Source organism: Zophobas morio, unplaced genomic scaffold, assembly GCF_036711695.1.
Source record: "Zophobas morio isolate AGI-343-1 ecotype UQ-CSIRO unplaced genomic scaffold, CSIRO_AGI_Zmor_V1 ptg000024l, whole genome shotgun sequence".
NCBI classification, from domain to species: domain Eukaryota; kingdom Metazoa; phylum Arthropoda; class Insecta; order Coleoptera; family Tenebrionidae; genus Zophobas; species Zophobas morio.
The window spans coordinates 17,032,717-17,052,232 of record NW_026972129.1 but is presented as its reverse complement, the minus strand read 5'-3'; the positions used below and the strand labels follow the sequence as shown (position 1 = coordinate 17,052,232).

Sequence of the window (19,516 nt, the reverse complement as noted above, 5' to 3'; positions counted from 1 at the left end):
CTGATTCTGGCAAATGATATACCCTCTAAGAAAACAGAAGGGGGTGGGCGGGACGAGTACTTACAACTTAAATGACTGATCCAAACGGAATAGGCGTGCGTTGTTTTAAATCTTAGGTTCTATCGTTTTTCAAAATAGAATTCAATTCTATTGAGAAAATAAAATAAGTCAGTGAAATGAAACGAAATTTCTTTTTTATAAGCTTTAGTTTTGTATACCCTACTCGTGGGCGATGTCATTTTGTAAGTAGTTAAAGTTTACATTGCCTATTATTTCCTTGACAACTGTACAGAACTGAGCCAAATTTGTTTATTTCCCAGTAAAGTTAAAATTTATTTCACTAATTACAGGGTCGGAAGGCCCGCATAGGAGCGTTTGATAAGCAAATCTCACTCTCTTGTTATGTACCTACACGTTCGTCTGTGAGCTATTTTAGTTTGACGTAATGTCTTTGGTAATGGGTCATATACAAATCAATAATACCAACTACATGACGTGTACTACAGTCGACTACAACTCAACAGGTTTTTGAATGTATGGCGTATGTTTTTTAAACAGTGTCACAATCATAAAAACTGTGGTATGCAGTGGTTACTACTGTTATTTGCATATATTTAGTAGGTAAAAGAAGACAATTCGTTTTTTTTAATACAACACATATTTTTACATTTACCGCTTCCTGGAGTTTAAAAACGTACTCTATTTTTGAAATTCCGATGCGACGTTGTCATGTTATTTTCTTGAAATTTTTTAGCAGTGTAAAAATACACAAAACAATCGTAATAGGATTATTTTTAAAATATGGTTAAATTAAAGGTACGTTCTTTGTTGTGTAAATTAAACTGAGTCTTAATATGCAGAGTGTTTAAAAAAAATCCTACAATATTACAATTTCCAAATATTTCACTTTTTTCAAGTAGAACATCAGTATCTTAACTCTGATTTTTATTCTCTTTCTTTATTGTTAAGTATTTTCTAGACCTACATATCTAAAGTTGATAGCAATTTTTCACCTTTTTAGCAGACACATTATCGAAAGAAAGAGAACAAAAAAGATGCAGTAATAATATTGTTACGAAAGAAACCCGTACGCCGCCTATGGGTCTTCTACCATGTATGTGTTTATTCTGTTATATACGGCGATGACTCATCGGCCGCGCGGCGCGGCGTTCGCTGACGAAAAGCCTGGAAGCGGAAGTCACGATGGGCAACCCAGAAAACCCTCAAAGGGGCGTTCTTGAACCACCGAGATGAACGTATAGGTTTAAATAGAGGCCACCGTCGGGAACGAGGATTATTCAGTAAATCGAGTTCATGAGAGTACAGTCAAGTTGCGAAGGAATTATTTTGTACATAATCGCTGTGTAATAATCGGTCGTGTAATTCGAGTTATTAAGAAATGAATTGTTGAGTTTAACTCACGCCGTTTTTAAATCACCGGTCATCATAACAATATACAGGTATTCTGTTTGAAGAAACTGAAATATCGATATTTGAAAACTGTAATATTTTAATTTATTATTATCTGTGTTTACCTCTCCAATATTTGTAACACAGATTATTATTTTTATTTTGTGAACCCTTGTATTGCTAAAAGGATTTAAGAAAATTGGCCACATCCAGCCCCACAAATCAAAAATAAAGTATGGTTATAAAGGCTGTAATAACGTGATGAATCCAAATAAAATATTTAGGATGTTCCATTAAAAAAAAAAAATAGTTGTATGCTACGCTTCAAAAACAGAATCTGTATACAGTTGAAAATAAGTTTAGTGCATGCTACTCAAAGAACAAAGTAGAAAAAAAGTCGGAGACCAAAGTAGTATGGTTCTATAAGTAGCACACACTAAAATTATTTTCAACCTTACAGAGTGTTCTGTTTTTAAGGCGTAACACATAACTTAGGTTTTGCAAATAGAATACCCTATATATTGTTACGTTGATCGGCGAATAAATCGGCGTGGGTTAAACACAACAATTTATTTCTTAATAACTCGGATTTACACAACTAATTACAGAGCGATTATGTAGAAAAATAATTCCGGCGCAACCTCTTGACTCAGCTAGCTGAATAATAATCGTTCCCGAAGGTGGCCTCTATTTAAAACCCATACTTACTTCTAGATTTGCGCAATCGGAGCCTTTCTGGATTGCCGTTCGCGACTTCCGTTTCCAGGCGTTTCTTTAACGCTGCGTCGCTCGGTCGCATTGAGGATGAATCATCATGAGGCGGCGTATGGGTTTATTTCGTAACAATATTTTTATAATTATATTCTAATGGACCTCTTCTTAAGTTTTATAACTAGTTTATTTTTTAAATTCAGATGCGACGTTGTCACGTTATCCCAATTTTCTTGAAATTTTTTAGTAATGGAAGAGTTCCCATAAAAATTGCGAAATGATTATTTTTAAAATCTGTGTTTCAATATTTTGTGGAGAGATAAATAAAAGGTACCTACGCACTTTATTGTGATATAAATAAAATTGAGTTTTATTATACACGAAGGAGTCACCTGTAACTTACCAAAGTTTTGAGACGTCGTAATCAGTTTTTTGAAGATGAGCAAATAAAATTCTAGTCAGTGTTTTAGTGAAATTAAAAAAAAAGTCGTTACGCCATTTCTTAGGATAATTTTGATTTCGGTAACTTTTTTATTGTTAATCAAATTTTGTGGATGCCATTATTTCTTTGAACAGATAAATATAAAATTTTGAAGTTGAAATTTTGACATATATAGTGCAATACAACTATTATTATATTGTTGTGTTCCTAAAATTGCCAAAAAATTAGTGATACTGTTTTTGACTGAAACATAAACGAAACTAATTTTTTTAAATTAATTTTAGGCATTCTGTGTAAGTAATTAAACCAATATAAAATATGTAATCAAAATATAAAAAAAAAATGATCGCAGAGTATATTTTTAGGGAAACATATGTATTTTGATTCTGGTAATTTTGCGCACGTCATCATTTCTTTATGGGGGTACCTACATGTAAAATGTTTGATGTTGGATAAAAAATTTTAAACGACAAGCTTCTGTGATTTTAAAAATCATAATTGTAAATCACTCCTTATTGTCATTTTGACTGACGTTTGAAAATAAATTTGAAATTTTGGCACTTTGAATTTATTTTGTCAACAGTGCCAGAGTACCATGTTTTAATGAAGTCAAAATTTTTGGTTGTTCATGTGTTTGAGGTTTGTGTACATTTAGTTAGGCAAAATAAATCTAAAGTACGAAGTCAGTTTAGAAGTTCATAAATCCAAATTTACACTTTAATGTCAATATAATTTGAAGTCGTTTGAAATTTTTTCTCCGGCATAATACAGTGGAATACTAGATATTAACGATTATATTATGTTCCTAAAATTCCAGAAAAATGTACCTAGGCTGTTTTAGAATGAATTAAAAAAGTTCTTTTCCCAAACACGTCGTAAGCATCACGCAATTCAAAAAAATGCATAACCGAAATATAAGCAACATTGGATCTAATAATTTTTGGAAACGACGTCAGCAGATTTCAGGAGGGGATAAATGGATCAAGTTGAATCAATGTTCTGTAGTCGCTGGATCAAACTTAATGTCTTCTATCACGATATTCAAATGTATGTTATGAAGGTTTTAAGCAAATTTCGTTTACGTCAATCCAATTGCGTAAGGTTAAATATGGATATATAATTACATTACAGATAAAGGAAAAAAAATGTGAGATTAACTTACAACAAATATGAAACATAAATTTCAGCACACCTAAAATTTTAATATCGACATTTTTTTATTTTACCAGCTCTGTCGTCAAAATGAGTTTATTATAATATTTCTCTAGCTTTTACTCGAAAGGTACACAGATTTTTTAAATCAATAATGTAGTACCGAGTCACAGACCGAGTGATCATTATTGTATTTTGATTTTTTTTCCAGGTTGGCAACATATTCAAAATTTTATTGTGGCATTCTTCATTGTCACCAAGTCAGTATCTCCCATTTTTCCATCATGTTTGTTATAAGGCGCTCTCATGCTAATAATGACTGACAACTGTGAACTGGTACTGTTGACACATTGCTGCCAAGAATTCAGAATTGCCAACACTAAAATTTGCTTCAATCATTAATAATCACCCGGTATTTCCAATTTCCACGAGATTTTTAAAACAATGCACCACTATTACCTCAATAATGTACCTACCTGTATAAACTATATACATTTTACATGTGATAATTACGTGTCCAATAAAAATGTGTGACTATTGTATAAAAAAACTGCTGAATACGCCAAGGTAACAACAACGCTAATAAGTTTAATACTATAATTTATGTGTTAATTAACATTCAAACAATTTTTGTTGTCGCACAACTTCATTGTTGTGAAAAGAAGAATACGTATATTAAGAAAAAAAAAAAAAAACAAAATATAGGCCCCACCCACCCGCCCTGTCTCAATTGTGATGAAATTTTCATTCGTTGTCAGACCAGCATAATCGCAAAATCGATATTTTCCTACAAACATTTACCATTATAAACATGTTTTAAATTTCTTGTTGTAAAAAGAATAGGTATATTAAGAAAAAAAAAAGCCAAATATAAGCCCCGCCCACCCGCCCTATCTCAATTGTGACGATTTTTTTTATTTGTCGTGAGCTTAATTGGAATCCTTATTTTTCTCCATGAAATTATCATGTGAAACACATTCTTAAATAATCGTGTTCTTCAAAGAAAAAATATTTTATCACCAACCAGTGTATATATATTATACTGTATTTGGGTTTAGGTTTAACAAAACACAAAATCAAAGTATAAAATATATTTATTTCTAACAAATCACATATTTTTAACAAATTCAGATTTTTCCTGTAAATCTATATTTTTTATAGTTTGCATATATGATTTTAAAAAATTCAGTGCAAGGGTTGCTTAATACCCTCATGAGGTACTGCACCGCATGTTGATCACACAGTGCAATCAAGCTATATATGCAATTATTTAAATGTTTCTGAAATTGGAACAGATTAACATTTATTGTACTTTAAAAAGTCACACGTACCTTGACGTTAGGATCCATTGTATCTAACTCATACTGTCCTAAAATATCAGCAATCAGATACATCGCAATTCTTGACATATCCTTCGTACATTCCACTAGGTTCTTCGTCAACTTTTCTAATTTATGAGCACAATCTGCGAGTTTCTGTGCTTCAGTTGGTTGCAACGTCACGTGAGAACTACCTCTGAGACACAGTTCTTTAAGTAAGAGTCTGTACTGCAGCAAGTAAGGAGGCAACCGATCCATGATTAACGGGTTTCGATATTTTAAAAGATTTTCCAAAAGTGTTATGCTTGAGCTGAAATTGTGGATGAAATCGTGTGAATCTTTCATCAACAGAATCGACACGGATGATAGCAAAAAGTCTATTAGCGATGCAGTTAACGGGACCTACAAATTAAATAATAAATTAGTCTCATTTAAGACTTCCATGACAAGAGGCTATTACGTGATTTGCCTGAATAATTGAAATCTTAAATTGGATAACTTCTTCAAATAAGTCGTCTTTATATAACCTGGATTTCAACAGAAGAATTAATTTTTCTAAAAGGAATTCCAGTTGTTCACGTAAAATGTTCGTTTTGGCGGGATTAACGTTCGTGGATAAAATGCAAGACCAGGTTTTTAAGTGTTTGCAAAATTCTTTATCGTCGCCTGACTCAATCGACCGTTCCTAAAAGTATTTGTTAAAAAAAATTATAAAAAAATAACCGCAGCAATTACCGTAACTTTCATTAAATTTTCAAAAATATTCGAAAAGTGTTCATTTGCAATTAGGGTTGTAATTAATGTCACCAATTGTGAATATTCTTCCAAACTATCATTCTGAATAGTTATCGTCTTCAACGCGTCCCATATTCTCAAGATGAAAGTATCACTAAAGTCTCCCAAAATAGTTTTGTTGTGTAAAATTGTAGTAAACAATAATAAACACGCTTTACTATTAATGTTCGACATGTTGTTGAAACTGTATTCAACGTATTCAGGCAAACACGTTTTTAATTTAGATAACGTGTCATCTTCATCTTTAGCTAAAAATGTCTTCAACACCAGTCCAAACACTTCGATTAAGCGGTCCTCTGGACTATTTTTCAAAACCAGCTTCAGCATTTTGTGACAGATATCCGACTTGTATTTCAAACACACTTCTTTTGATTTCGGCGACATTTTAACTTTTCTTATTTTACTTAACACATTGAAAAGAGTTACCGCAAATCTCAGACATTTATCTTGTCTGAGATTGTCTTTAATATATGAAACCCCTGGCTCGAACTTGGTAATCGCTGTGTCGTTCTTGAATACATTTTGCACGATTTGAAAAAATAAATCCTCACTACTGTCGAAGGAATCCACTAACGTTTTGACGAGAACTGAGGAATCAAAAAGATCCAATAAAGTAAATCTGTTGTGTTGTACGATGCTAATAATGAGTTGTTCACATCTTAGTTTCATATTTTCGCAGTTCTGAGAATCTTTGTGTAATGCCATCAGTAGTAATACTGTCAGTTTTTGAGTGCTTTCTGAACAAAAAATTAGAGGTATTTTGGTTAAAAGCTCCAAGTACAATTCCAACTTCTCTTCCTGCATTTTTAAATCTATATTTTGGTGGTGACTTTCTGACACTAGAATTTCTGATACACTCCCCAGCACTTCTTCGATTCTGCCACAAAGAAACATATCTGTAGGTAAGAATGATATCGCTTTCGAACATAAAGCTTTCCGCACTGATGTATCGTCGTGTTTTCTTTTTTGTTTCAGTAATTTATTGATTTTCGTAAAGATGACACAAAGAATGCCTTGAGTTATTAGCTGGGAGTCATTAATATGGGGCTCATCAAGTACCTTCGTGTTACCTTCAACTAAATCTTTAACAAGAATTTCTGCCAAACTTATAATATTAGACGTGGGCATTTTATCGAGGACAGTGTTAACTACAAATCTGTCTGAGAAAATGTCTACTGATTCTGCGTCAAAACTTGTGGATAGTGTTCGAATGATCGGTGCTACAACGTCATTATTGCCGTCGCCAAAAATGAGGAAAGCTCTCAGTTTCTGAATCAATAGTTTTTGCTGTAATTAAAGTTTTAGTTTTTTTTTATTGTGGAAAAGTCAAACAAACCATAATTTTTTTGCACGGTTTTTCTCCAAAATTATTAATTCTTTCTGAAATGTGGCACCATTCTTTGTTGCTTAAATATGGGTGGATGTAAGTTAGGTTGAATGCAGAGAAATTGTTGTCCAGGGTTTTGGTCATTTTAATTTGGTTGTTAACTGAATAATACTCCAGAGTCATGTAAACTTCGGCCCAGTAGTAAGAAATATTTAAAAAAGCTCTCATTAAAACATGATTCTGCAAAAAAATATATGTATGTACATTTTGTTTCTAAAGTTTATGGTTTTTCGTTTTACACTAATGGTGGATTCATAAACCACAAGTACAACAGTATTTTATTTTAGCAAATTCAAATGATGTCTCTCGAACAAAAAACCGTCATCAAATTGTTTGTGGGGATGATCATACAAAATCTGGTTAGCGTTTTACGATCTACACGATATTCGTAATAGACATATAAAATTTGACAACAATCGGTCCGGTAGTTTTTGAACATGGTCTATATAACAAAAATTGATACAGACAGACGGAAACGTGAGACCTACCTCATGAAACGTTGAGAAAACCTGAAACATCTTCTAGCTTACCCTAGGGAGGGAAAAATTGTAACACTCGTAAAAATGAATACCTAATTAAATAATTTGGAAAAATTCCAAATTCCGAGAAAGTTTCACATAAAAAAAGACATTTGGGGCCCCCGAAAAGGTTTTATATTTTGAAAAAAGACAGAAGGGACCCTCGAGGTTTCTAAAAAAAAAACATTTGGTGCTCCCGAGAAGGTTTCACATTAAAAAAAAAAAAAACATTTGGGACAGCCGAGTTTTTATATATTGAAAAAAGACAGTTGGGATCCCCCAGGTTTCACATTCTGAAAAAAAAACATTTGGGGTCCCCAAGAAGGTTTTACATTTTTAAAAAAGACAACTGGGACCCCCGAGAAGGTTTCACATTCTTAAAAAAATCATTTGTGGCCCTCGAGAAGGTTATACATTTTTAAAAAAGACAGTTGGAACAACCGAGAAGGTTTCACATTCTAAAAAAACCATTGGCGCCTCCGAGAAAGTTTTTCATTACATTTTTAAAAAAGACAGTTGGGACCCCCGAGAAGGTTTCGCATTCTTAAAAAATACATTTGGGGCCCCCGAGAAGGTTTTACATTTTTAAAAAACACAGTTGGGATCCCCGAGAAGGTTTCACATTTAAAAAAAGAAACATTTGGTGCCCCCGAGAAGGTTTTACATTTTTATAAAAGACAGTTGGGACACCCGAGAAGGTTTCACATTCTTAAAAAATACTTTTGGGGCCTCCGAGAAGGTTTTACAATTAAAAAAAAACACAGTTGGGATTCCCGAGAAGGTCTCACATTTAAAAAAAGAAACATTTGGCGCCCCCGAGAAGGTTTTACATTCTTAAAAAAATACATTTGGGGCCCCCGAGAAGGTTTTACATTTTTAAAAAAGACAGTTGAGACCCCCGAGAAGGTTTCACATTGTTAAAAAATACATTTGGGGCCCCCGAGAAGGTTTTACATTTTTAAAAAACACACATTTAAAAAAAGAAACATTTGGCGCCCCCGAGAAGGTTTTACATTTTTATAAAAGACAGTTGGGACACTCGAGAAGGTTTCACATTCTTAAAAAATACTTTTGGGGCCTCCGAGAACGTTTTACATTAAAAAAAAACACAGTTGGGATTCCCGAGAAGGTTTCACATTTAAAAAAAGAAATATTTGTCGCCCCCGAGAAGGTTTTACATTTTTATAAAAGACAGTTGGGACACTCGAGAAGGTTTCACATTCTTAAAAGATACATTTGGAGCCCCGAGAAGGTTCTACATTAAAAAAAAACACAGTTGGAATCCCCGAAAAGGTTTCACATTTAAAAAAAGAAACATTTGGCGCCCCCGAGAAGGTTTTACATTTTTAAAAAACACAGTTGGGATCCCCGAGAAGGTTTCACATTAAAAAAAAGAAACATTTGGTGCCCCCGAGAAGGTTTTACATTTTTATAAAAGACAGTTGGACACCCGAGAAGGTTTCACATTCTTAAAAAATTGGTCTAGAGTTTAGACAGTACTTCCCTCGCTGTCGGAAACTTGACGACTGCATGGCTATTGTGTTTTTTTCTCATTACATTTTTGTAGTGGGAATTTAAAAAAAAAATGCGATGACGTCAACATTTTTGCAAGGACACGTATATCAGTTGGGATAGATGTAGTGTAATACTAAGAATAGAATTATTGTATTCCCAAATTTTCGGGAAAATGAATTGGGTCGTTTTGAATATTGATTTTTTATAATCAATAAAATAACGAAACAATTTACTCACGTATACGGCAACTGAAAATCGTTTATGTATAAACATTCTTAATTTAAGATGACAAGCGTAACAGCATACGTGAGAGTCAAACAGAGAAACTGTAAACAAAACGACCATCGGTTTTATTGCTTCGACTTCCGCTTATTATATAAAACATTGGGTTTTATTTTAATTCTTGACGGTGAAATTCACAATTGGTTGATTATAAACATGTCTATTTCACATTCGCGGAACCAAGTGATCGCATAAAACAAATGCAGGTCTGTAATGTTAAAGTCGATGTAAATAAGCGTGCCACCCTTATGTTTCAACCGAGTTTTTCCTTTAACAAATTTTGTGTCTACCAAATTGGGTTGGTTGAGGTGTAATACTAATAATAAGTGTTGCCTTTAATTTAATCAATAAAATAAATTGACTTCATTAATTTTTTTGAACCACCTCTTAAGAAAATCTAAAAAATATGAATGGAATGATAAATCACAAGTACAAACTCATCATATTTTTTGCATTTTAGATAGGATTTATTCAGCAAAATTTAAGGGTGACGTCATCAATTTTTTTAGGAGGGATGAACAAATACATTTTGAACAAAAGTTTACCATGCTTATAATAACTTTAAAATATTCCCAAGATTTCAAAGCATTCGGTTTTGTAATTCCTGATTAAATCGATAAAATAAATTCACGCCTTCATTAATTTTTTTGAGTCACCCTGCATATGCAAATCCAAAAATATGATTGGAATGATAAATGACAAGTACAGACTCATCATATTTTGTACATTTTAGATACGATTTATTCGGCAAACTTTTGAGCTGACGTCATCAGTTTTTTGTAGAAGATAACCAAATATATTTTGACTAAAAATTTATTATGCTCTTTATAACCTTAAAACATCTGCAAGATTTCAAAGCATTCGGTTTTGTAGTTCCTGATTAAATCAATAAAATAAATTTACGCATTCATTAATTTTTTTGAGTCACCCTGTATATGCAAATCGAAAAAATTTGAATGGAATGATAAATCACAAGAAGAGACTCACCATATTTTGTACATTTTAGATAGGATTTTTTCAGCAAAACTTTGTGGTGACATCATAAATTTTTTAGGGGGGACGACCAAATACGTTTTGATCAAAAATTTACCATGCTTATGATGATTTTAAAATATCTTCAAGATTTCGAAGCATTCGGTTTTGTAGTTCCTGAGTAAATCAGTAAAATAAATTTACGCTTTCATTTATTTTCTTGAATCACCCTGTATATGCAAATCCAAAAAATATGAATGGAGTGATAGATATATATATATATTTTTAAAAAATACAATTGGGACCCCTGAGAAGGTTTAACATTCTTAAAAAAAAAAATCATTTGGGCCCCTTGAGTGTTTTACATTTTAAAAAAAGACAATAGGGACTCCTGAGGTTTCATTCTTAAAAAAAAAAGGGCCCCTCGACAAGATTTTATATTTTTGAATAAAGGGGTGCATTCTCACCTTTTCAGTCTTTTCAGTGGGGTAATTTCATTAATAAAAAATTGGTTATGACGTCATAGATATAGGTAATATAATACACAATGCGAGAGAAATAGAAAAAAAAGTAGAGAGTCGGTCGCTCAAGAAGTAAAAAATGAAAGGCCAAGTTTGGAATCGAACGCGCGACGTCCGGTCCGCATCCCTGACTCGTAACCACTAGACCACGACTTGGATGCCTTACGCTAATGTTAAACTGTTTTTGTACCGTGCATTATGTTTTTGCAAAAATTTGGAAGGTTATGGAAAAAATCAAAGCGGATTCGTACACTACACTTATAGGGCTATATTGTTGTATAACAGTTAAATCAAATAAACAGAATTCTTTGAAAAGACGCCATCAAATTGTTGATGGCGATACAGACACCAGACAGACAGACGGAAACAGGAGAATGCTTTTTTCGTACTCTAGGGGTCATGAAACGTCGAGAAAATGTAAAAGTGGCCATTCGACCAATGGACTCGATTACTATACTTCTTTAGCTTACGCTCGGGAAGTAAAAATTTGATAATAGAAAGTGTACGTTAATTTCAGTGTAAAGTCGCAGACAAATTTAAATCACAAAGTAGATTCGCAACAATAGCCCACACTTCTATGTCAAAATTTTGAATCTTTAACCACTACAGTGAGTGTCAAAATAGAATGATGTGACAGATTTAATAATTCACTTGACATATAAATGACATTGGCCTTAACATAAATTGTTACCACATTGGTTTGTGGTTACACTCACATCTCTGAGTATCGCTTATAATATACAAATTTCCTGAAAATTTTGACCCAAATGACGTTTCTTTATCACTAATCAGTTCGGTAGTTCGAAGATTACTTTTTCAATAAATTTCCAACAAGCAGATGACTCAAAAAACAGACAGAAAAATCCAAACGTTAGCAAAGTGTCATAGTACAATACCCCACTTCGCTATTGATTAGTATTTTATAAAACATATGATTTATTTTTAACTTTTAAAACTTTGATATTATTTTACTGAAAATCTTGTTTACTCAATTTTTTTCTTGAATTTGTATTAATGATGCCCTTGAAACTCCTCCGCCACTGTACCACGGGGTAATAAACCTGCGGTATGTTGGTCACACATTGGCTGTATACGGCATGCTACATCATTCTATTCTTTTTAATATTTTTGGAAACACCTGTATATATTTCAACCTATTTTTTCAGTTTTTGCCATTTTTGACACTGCGGGTAGGCTGACACTGGACGTGACGTAACAAATCTTTTAAATTTCAAACGTCAAAGTGACAATAAAACATAGATTACATCGAAATGTTAAAAAAATGTCGTTCAGATTTTTTCGGTAAGTGAAGTGAAGACAAAACTTAGCGACAAAGTGGATTCGCAACAATAGTTTACACTTGATTTGTTCAAATTTTGAAGTTTTATTCACTGGCCATCAAATCTAAGTGTTGGTCATAGTGACACTATGGTGTTCACCTAAATTTTTACCACATTTAACTGAAGAAAAACATAGTTATGCAACCAGCTTTTCGTTTCGTATATCCACAATACTATTCTTCGTTATAAAATGTAGTTACAATAATAGTGAAAATACGTACGTGTTCTCGTTGTAATAATTTCGCCCCAAATTGTCCCAGGATTGTTTTCAGTTCTTCCAAGCCTTCAGCAAACTTCACAACCGTATTTTCCGCAACTGTATGTTCAGCCACTCGAACGCTCAGTAGTAACCAACACGTAAGACTACTTAAAATTTCTACATAAATATTTTCTGCAACTTAAAATATTTTGCAAATATTGAAAATGAAAAAAAACCATGTAATTACCTTCTTGAACTTCTGGAAGTTGTTCTACAGCCTTCTTTAAATGAAACGTCATTGTTTTGAGTAAGTTTATAGTTTGCCAACTAGCTAGACTTATAATGCAACTAGTAAAATATTCTAAAATTACTTCGGGGAGAATGTCGTCGGCACTATATAAAATGTCTGTCTTTAATTGGACATCCACAGTTCCTCTAAAGCTATAAGGCAACTCATTTAACTTTCGCTCTTTAATTGCAGTCTGCAATGTTGGTATCATCTTTGAGATCAAATTTTGTGTTCGATGCAATTTAGAAAATACTTCAAATATTTTAATCATGAGTTGTTCATATTCTTTTCTACAACTGGTGTTGTCACTTAGCATTACATACACTAATATCTCATTAACCAAAGACTCAATAATCAGTGGATTAATTTCTGCAACTTTGAGTAAAATTTGATAGCAACAAATGTTGGGATGTTGAGATAACGTGATAACGGATTTTACTAATTTTTTTATAAAATCGGAAAACGTGATATCATTTATTTTACTCTCCAAGTCAACTTTTAATTTAGTTACTGTATCTAAAAGTTCATTCAAAATATACAGCGCATTGTTTAATGATGGTTCCTGAACTTGATACTTCAGTTTATTAAAATTAAATTCAGTCTTTAAATCAAAACCACAAATCTCTAACAAAATAACCAACATTTTATAAATGTTGTTAAAATTTTTTGATGACTTGGAAAATGAGTAAAAAAATAATTTAAACCCAACGCCAGCTGATTCCAGATTAGAGCACAACGAGGCACAATATTTAAATAATGCTTTACATTGAATATGTTTTTCAGTACATTTCTTTTTTTCGAAAAAGTCAGTGAAGTAGCAGATGAACTCCTTTGAGCTAAAAACACACTATTTCTTTTATTAGTAATTAAAATGCGTCATAACATAGCTTACCTTCTGAATGACCTCTGAACTCGCCATAAACACTTTTTCATTTTCACTAAACTTGCAACATGTATCTATTAACGTTGGCACTAGCATTTCAAGAAAAATGTTAAAAAAATCATCTCTCTCTCTTATGAGTCTGTGAAGAGTGCCATCGTCTTTTAAAAATGTTATATAATCATGCGAGTCTTCGATTTTTGTAATAATGAGTTTATGCAACTCACAGTATTGTTCTACATGGAATTTAAAATATCGCAAGACATTTTGGTTTTGCAGTAGTGCAGTTATTTCTTTTTGACATGGTTTCTTGTCAGCATTTTTAAGTTTCTCTAAGTAGTTCACAACATCTTCTTCTGTAATTGAAGCTGAAATACATTTGTTGTAAAATGTTGCCGCCTTTACTGGCTGAATTTGTTTATACCATAAATTTTAGGTTAAGTACAAATTATCAAAAAAGAAGTTATTTTTTAGTGACTTACACTTTTTCACTTACCAGACGTTAATATAGGATCACCTTCCAAAAACATGTTTAAATTATAAATTCTTTCAGTATTTGAAGATCAAAATAAACTTTTAAATCCACGTGTTTCTGTACCGCATGATGGGGGTAGATGTCAATATTTTGCCAACCTTGCAACGTAAAAAACTTATTTTCACTAAATAAACAAAAATGTATTGAATTTATCACAGCTGATATATTTGTAAAAATAAATAAATCTGTACAATTTATTAACTAATTATAAACCAGGAACGAACGGTTGCAACATATGTAATTTCTTTGTAATATATTTGAAATTTAAGTTGGTGTTAATTAATCCCCCAGAAGGGCCCTCACCAAAATATCAGTTGGTACATCTGCTACACCTTCTTTTCCACTAAACCGCAATGGCGCCGACGTAAGTAACCGATGTGTTCTGAAATTTCTTTAATCATCACTAAAATAACAACTAATTTATAAAAAACATTACTGATTTCTAACGCTTAATATCGTATTAAAAAATATTACGCTAATATTTTTCACAATGTATGATTTTTACAAGTTTCCAACATGTTTACATCTGACACCATCGCCAATGTGTTTTTACCCATTTGACGTTAAATTTGCTTTTGTTTTTTAGGGCTGAGAAGAAGACCAAAACGGTTAAGGGGCTGCCTGCGGTCCCTGAGTCCGTTTTAAAACATCGGAAGAAGCGCGATGCGTATAGGGCAAAACGACTTCAGTCAGCAATCAAAAAGAAGTCTGAACATGTGAAGAAACGAAAAGACATCTTCAAGCGTGCCGAACAATATGTAAAGGAGTACAGGCTCAAGGAACGCGACGAAATTAGGTTAATTCGTCAAGCCACAAATAGAGGAAACTTTTATGTTCCAGGAGAAGCCAAGTTAGCTTTCGTAATCCGTATCAAGGGGTGAGTTTTTCTTTGTTTGACTTCGTGGGCAGTTTCTTAGTGGTACACGGTTTAATGTATCATTTTCCATGCTGTCCTAGAGAATTTCAGCCTAAACAAACGACATTTTTGAATAACGAAATGTCACTGATTTAGGTCTGAAACACTGATTTGCTAAATTATTTAGTTTTCATAATACTGAAGTTAAACTTTTTTAGTATTAATAAAGTGGCACCCAAGGTTCGCAAGGTCCTCCAGTTGTTCCGTTTGCTCCAAATCAACAATGGCGTGTTTGTCAAGCTGAACAAAGCCACCATCCACATGTTGAGAATTTGCGAGCCCTACATTACATGGGGTTACCCTAACTTGAAGTCCGTTAGGGAACTTATCTACAAGAGAGGTTTTGCTAAAGTAAATGGGCAGCGTATCCCAATTACCAGCAATCAGATTATTGAAAACCGTTTGGGACAAAGTGGGATCATTTGTATGGAAGATTTAATTCATGAAATTTTCACTGTTGGACCCAAATTTAAGTATGCCTCAAACTTCTTGTGGCCCTTCAAGGTAAGTTGACATTTTGTTTTCAAGCCAATGTGATCTGCACGTTACGCGTGTGTGTACTGTGTTAAAAGAATGTTGGTAGAGTAAATCTTGTTTATCCTCCCTTTTAATTTAATTAATGATTTTAAGGGGTTGGAAACGCAAGAGACAGTTTTGACATTTATGTGTGGCTGTAGTTTAATTGTGTAACTTTTTAGCTAAACACTCCAACTGGTGGATGGCGCAAGAAGACAAATCACTATGTTGAAGGAGGAGATTTTGGTAACCGAGAGGACAAAGTTAATGAACTCCTTAGAAGAATGGTCTAAGAAATGAGACAAGTTTATACAATAAATTATAAAAGTTGAATCCTTGTTTTTTTTTTGCGTGAGCTTGGTGTGGGTAAAATGCAAAATTTATTACCCCCAATTAAAAAAATACTGTTTCAAAAATTAAAACTGAGTGAATTGAGTGCTATGAGAGGGTAGGTCGTCGTGTATTGTTGATTTTAAAAATTTATATATGCAACCAACAATATACTTGAAATTGATATTACAACATGAACCTATTTATATGGATTTCTGGCCCAGTCTAACCATTCTTATCTAATTCAGCTTAGATAAAAATTTGCAAATAGGACGGCTACAAAATGAGGTGCGATGAGCTTTGTGCCAACAGAACGCAGCCAATATCAAGATGGGGTAGTCTGTGATCAAGAATAAACTTCATCATTGTCAATATACAGCGTGATCAGCAAATACTGTTACCGATTCAAATGCTTACCGCTATATGACTTTAAGGCGCTCAAGAAAGTTTGGTTAGAAACATTTTACTATCTAATAATAATTATATGTATGATCTGTGGTTGAAACTAGAGACGTTATAAACATTTTGCAATTTTAATTAAATAAGTAGTTAGTTTATAATATAATTTTTACGAAAATTAAGAAGCACTTGTTATTTAAGACAGTCAAAGCACAGGTCAAACTTTCTTTAAAAACCTTTAAAAAATTAAAATTTGCTGTAGCGCCATCTCTGGGTTTAAATTTGAACTACAACAACGTGTCGCCTAAGAACTTGTTTGATCTTCAAACTTACAGACCAGAGCGCGCTCAGGGGAGTGTCGACTCTAAGCGTTCAGAAGCGATTTGGTTGGTTTGGACACTGTTTCACTCGATTTTAATATGCAACTGTTTTTTTAATTAACTAAGAATTAATTCTTTAATTGTGCTTTATACTAGCAAAACGTCTTAAATCAATAACAATATTATTGAAGTCGTAATAATCCAAAATTAAAATAATCGAAAATTTGAAAAGTCGAAAACCTGAAAAAAGTAAAATTTAAAAAATCTAAAAATTGAAAAAAACAAATATCGACGAATTGAAAATCGAAACATCAAAAATCGAAAAAATGAAAAATTCAAAAATCTAAAACCGAAAAACGAAGAATTGAGAACTCAAAAGTCCTAGATTTAAAAAATCGAAAAATTGAAAAATCGGATAATTGAAGATCGACACATCGAAGAACTGGAAAATCGAAAAATCTAAAATCCGAAAAGTAAAAAATCGAAAATTTGTAAAAACGAAAAATTGAAAAACAGAAAATCCAAAAAGTCGAAAGCTCGAAAGATTAAGAAATCGAAACATTTGAAAAATTCTAAAACTTGAAAAGTTTAAAAATCTAAGAACTGAAATGAAGAAATCGAAAATTCCAAAATTTTAAAAATTGAAAAATTGAAATATCAAAAAATTCAGAAGTCAAAAATCGAAAAGTCGAAGAATCGAAATATTGAAAAATTTCAAAACTGAAATGTCGAAAAACTAAAAATGAAATAAAAACTGAAAAATCCCAAAACTAAAATGTACAAAAACTGAGAATTTAACAAATTGAAAAATTGAGAAATCGAAAAATCAAGAAAGTGAAGACGAAAAAACGAAACCTTAAAAATATCGAAAAATTGAAAAATGAAAAACCTGAAAAATTGAAGAATTGAAGAACAAGAAAGTCGAAACTCAAGAAATGCGAAAATCAGAACATCGATTAATTAAAAAATCAAAAATTGAGAAAACGTAAAACTGAAACATCGGAAAATTGAGAAATAGAGAAATTGAAAAACTGAGATGTTGTAAAATCGAAAAATTGAATAATAACCTGAAAAATTCCAAAACTCAAATTTCGAAAAATTGAAAATCAAAGAAAAACTAAAAATCGTAAAAACTGAAAAATCTCAAAACTGAGATATCCAAAAACTGAGAAATTAAAAAATTGAAAAATTGAGAAATCGAAAAACAAAAAAGTGAAGTCGAAAAATCCAAATATTGAAAAATTGTAAAATTAAAAACCTAAAAATTGAAAAATTAAAGAATTGAAGAACTGGAAAATCGAAACGGTACAAAGTCAAGAAATGAGAAAATCAAAACATCGATTAATTGAAAAATCTAAAAATTGAAAAATTAGAAAAGTCAAAAATGTAAAAACCGAAATATTTAGAAAACGTAAAATTAAAGAAACAGAACTGAAACATCGGAAAATTGAGAAATCGAAAAATTGAACATTGAGGAATTGAAAAATTGAGACGCTGTAAAATCGAAAAATTGAATATGTAATAAATAATGTGAAAAATTCCAAAACTAAAATTTTTCGAAAATTGAAAAATGGAAGAAGAACTGAAGAATGGAAAAACTGAAAAATCTCAAGAGTGAAATATCCAAAAACTGAGAAATTAAAAAACTGAAAAATTGAGAAATCAAAAAGTCAAGAAAGTGAAGTCGAAAAATCGAAACCTTAAAAAATTGAAAAATTAAAAAATCAAAAACCTAAAAAAGTTAAAAATTAAAGAATTGAAGAAATGAAGAATCGAAAAACAGAATTTATGAAAGTCAAATTTGAAAAATTGCAAAAACCAAATATTTAAAAACCGTAAAATTGAAGAGGAGAAAAATTGGAAAATCGTAAAATTAAAACATGGGAAATTGAGAAACCGAAAAATTGAAAATTGTGATATTGAAAAATTGAGAAATTAAAATATCGAAAAACTGACAAATCGAAAATTCAAAAAAGTGAAGTCGAAAAAAATAGAAAAATTGAAAAATCGAAAAATTGAAGAATTGAAGAACTGAAAAGTGGAAACAGTCGAAAGTCAAAAAATGGGAAAATCAAAACATCGATTAATTGAAAAATCGTAAAACTGATACTTCATAAAAGTCAAAAATTGAAAAATCAAGATATATAAAAATCGTAAAATTGGAGAGGAGAAAAACTGTAAAAACGTAAAATTGAAACATCCAAAAATAGAGAAATCGATAAACTGAAAATCGAGAAATTCAAAAATTGAAAAATTGTAAAGTCGAAAAATTGAATAACAAATAATCTGAAAAACCCTAAAACTGAAATTCCCGAAAAATTGAAAAACGAAAGAAAAACTGAAGAATGGAAAAATTGAAAAATCTTAAAAAACCTTAAAAAATTGAAAAATTAAATCAAAAACCTAAAAAATTGAAAAATTGAGACATTGTAAAATCGAAAACTTGAAGAATAAATAAACAGAAAAATCCCAAAACTGAAATTTCGAAAAATTTAAAAATGAAAGAAAAACGGAAACATCCGAAAACTGAGAAATTAAAAAATTGAAAAAATGAAGCCGAAAAATCGATACCTTAAAGAATAGAGAAATTGAAAAATCAAAAACCTGTAAAATCGAAAAATTGAAGAATTGAAGAACAGGAAAATCGAAACAATCGAAAGTCAAGAAATGGGAAAATCAAAAAGTCGATTAATTGAAAAATAGAGTTTATATAAAAGTCAAAAATTGAAAATTGGACATATTTATAAAATCGTAAAATTGAAGAGCAG

At 31.7% G+C, this 19,516-nt stretch overlaps 2 protein-coding genes across 3 annotated transcripts; one reads left to right on the top strand and one right to left on the bottom strand.

Moving 5' to 3' along the window:
- Positions 1–4,791: 4,791 nt before the first annotated feature.
- Positions 4,792–14,364, bottom strand: LOC135135056 (uncharacterized). Of its 2 annotated transcripts, none has more exons than XM_064063999.1 (9): positions 14,229–14,364; positions 13,745–14,100; positions 12,811–13,699; positions 12,586–12,761; positions 7,166–7,396; positions 5,770–7,116; positions 5,495–5,719; positions 5,047–5,436; positions 4,792–4,995 (listed from the first exon to the last, which is right to left on the bottom strand). In XM_064063999.1, exons 1-9 carry the CDS (start codon positions 14,260–14,262, stop codon positions 4,843–4,845), a joined length of 3,801 nt encoding a protein of 1,266 aa, XP_063920069.1. In that variant the 5' UTR covers positions 14,263–14,364; the 3' UTR covers positions 4,792–4,842. The 2 variants fall into 2 exon arrangements, with proteins under 2 accessions (XP_063920069.1, XP_063920070.1); XM_064064000.1 differs by having other exon boundaries at positions 12,586–12,755.
- A 195-nt stretch (positions 14,365–14,559) lies between these two features.
- LOC135135206 (large ribosomal subunit protein uL30) lies at positions 14,560–16,032 on the top strand. The gene is made up of 4 exons (XM_064064223.1): positions 14,560–14,631; positions 14,854–15,144; positions 15,342–15,687; positions 15,882–16,032. Exons 1-4 carry the CDS (start codon positions 14,621–14,623, stop codon positions 15,990–15,992), a joined length of 759 nt encoding a protein of 252 aa, XP_063920293.1. The 5' UTR covers positions 14,560–14,620; the 3' UTR covers positions 15,993–16,032.
- Positions 16,033–19,516: the final 3,484 nt, after the last annotated feature.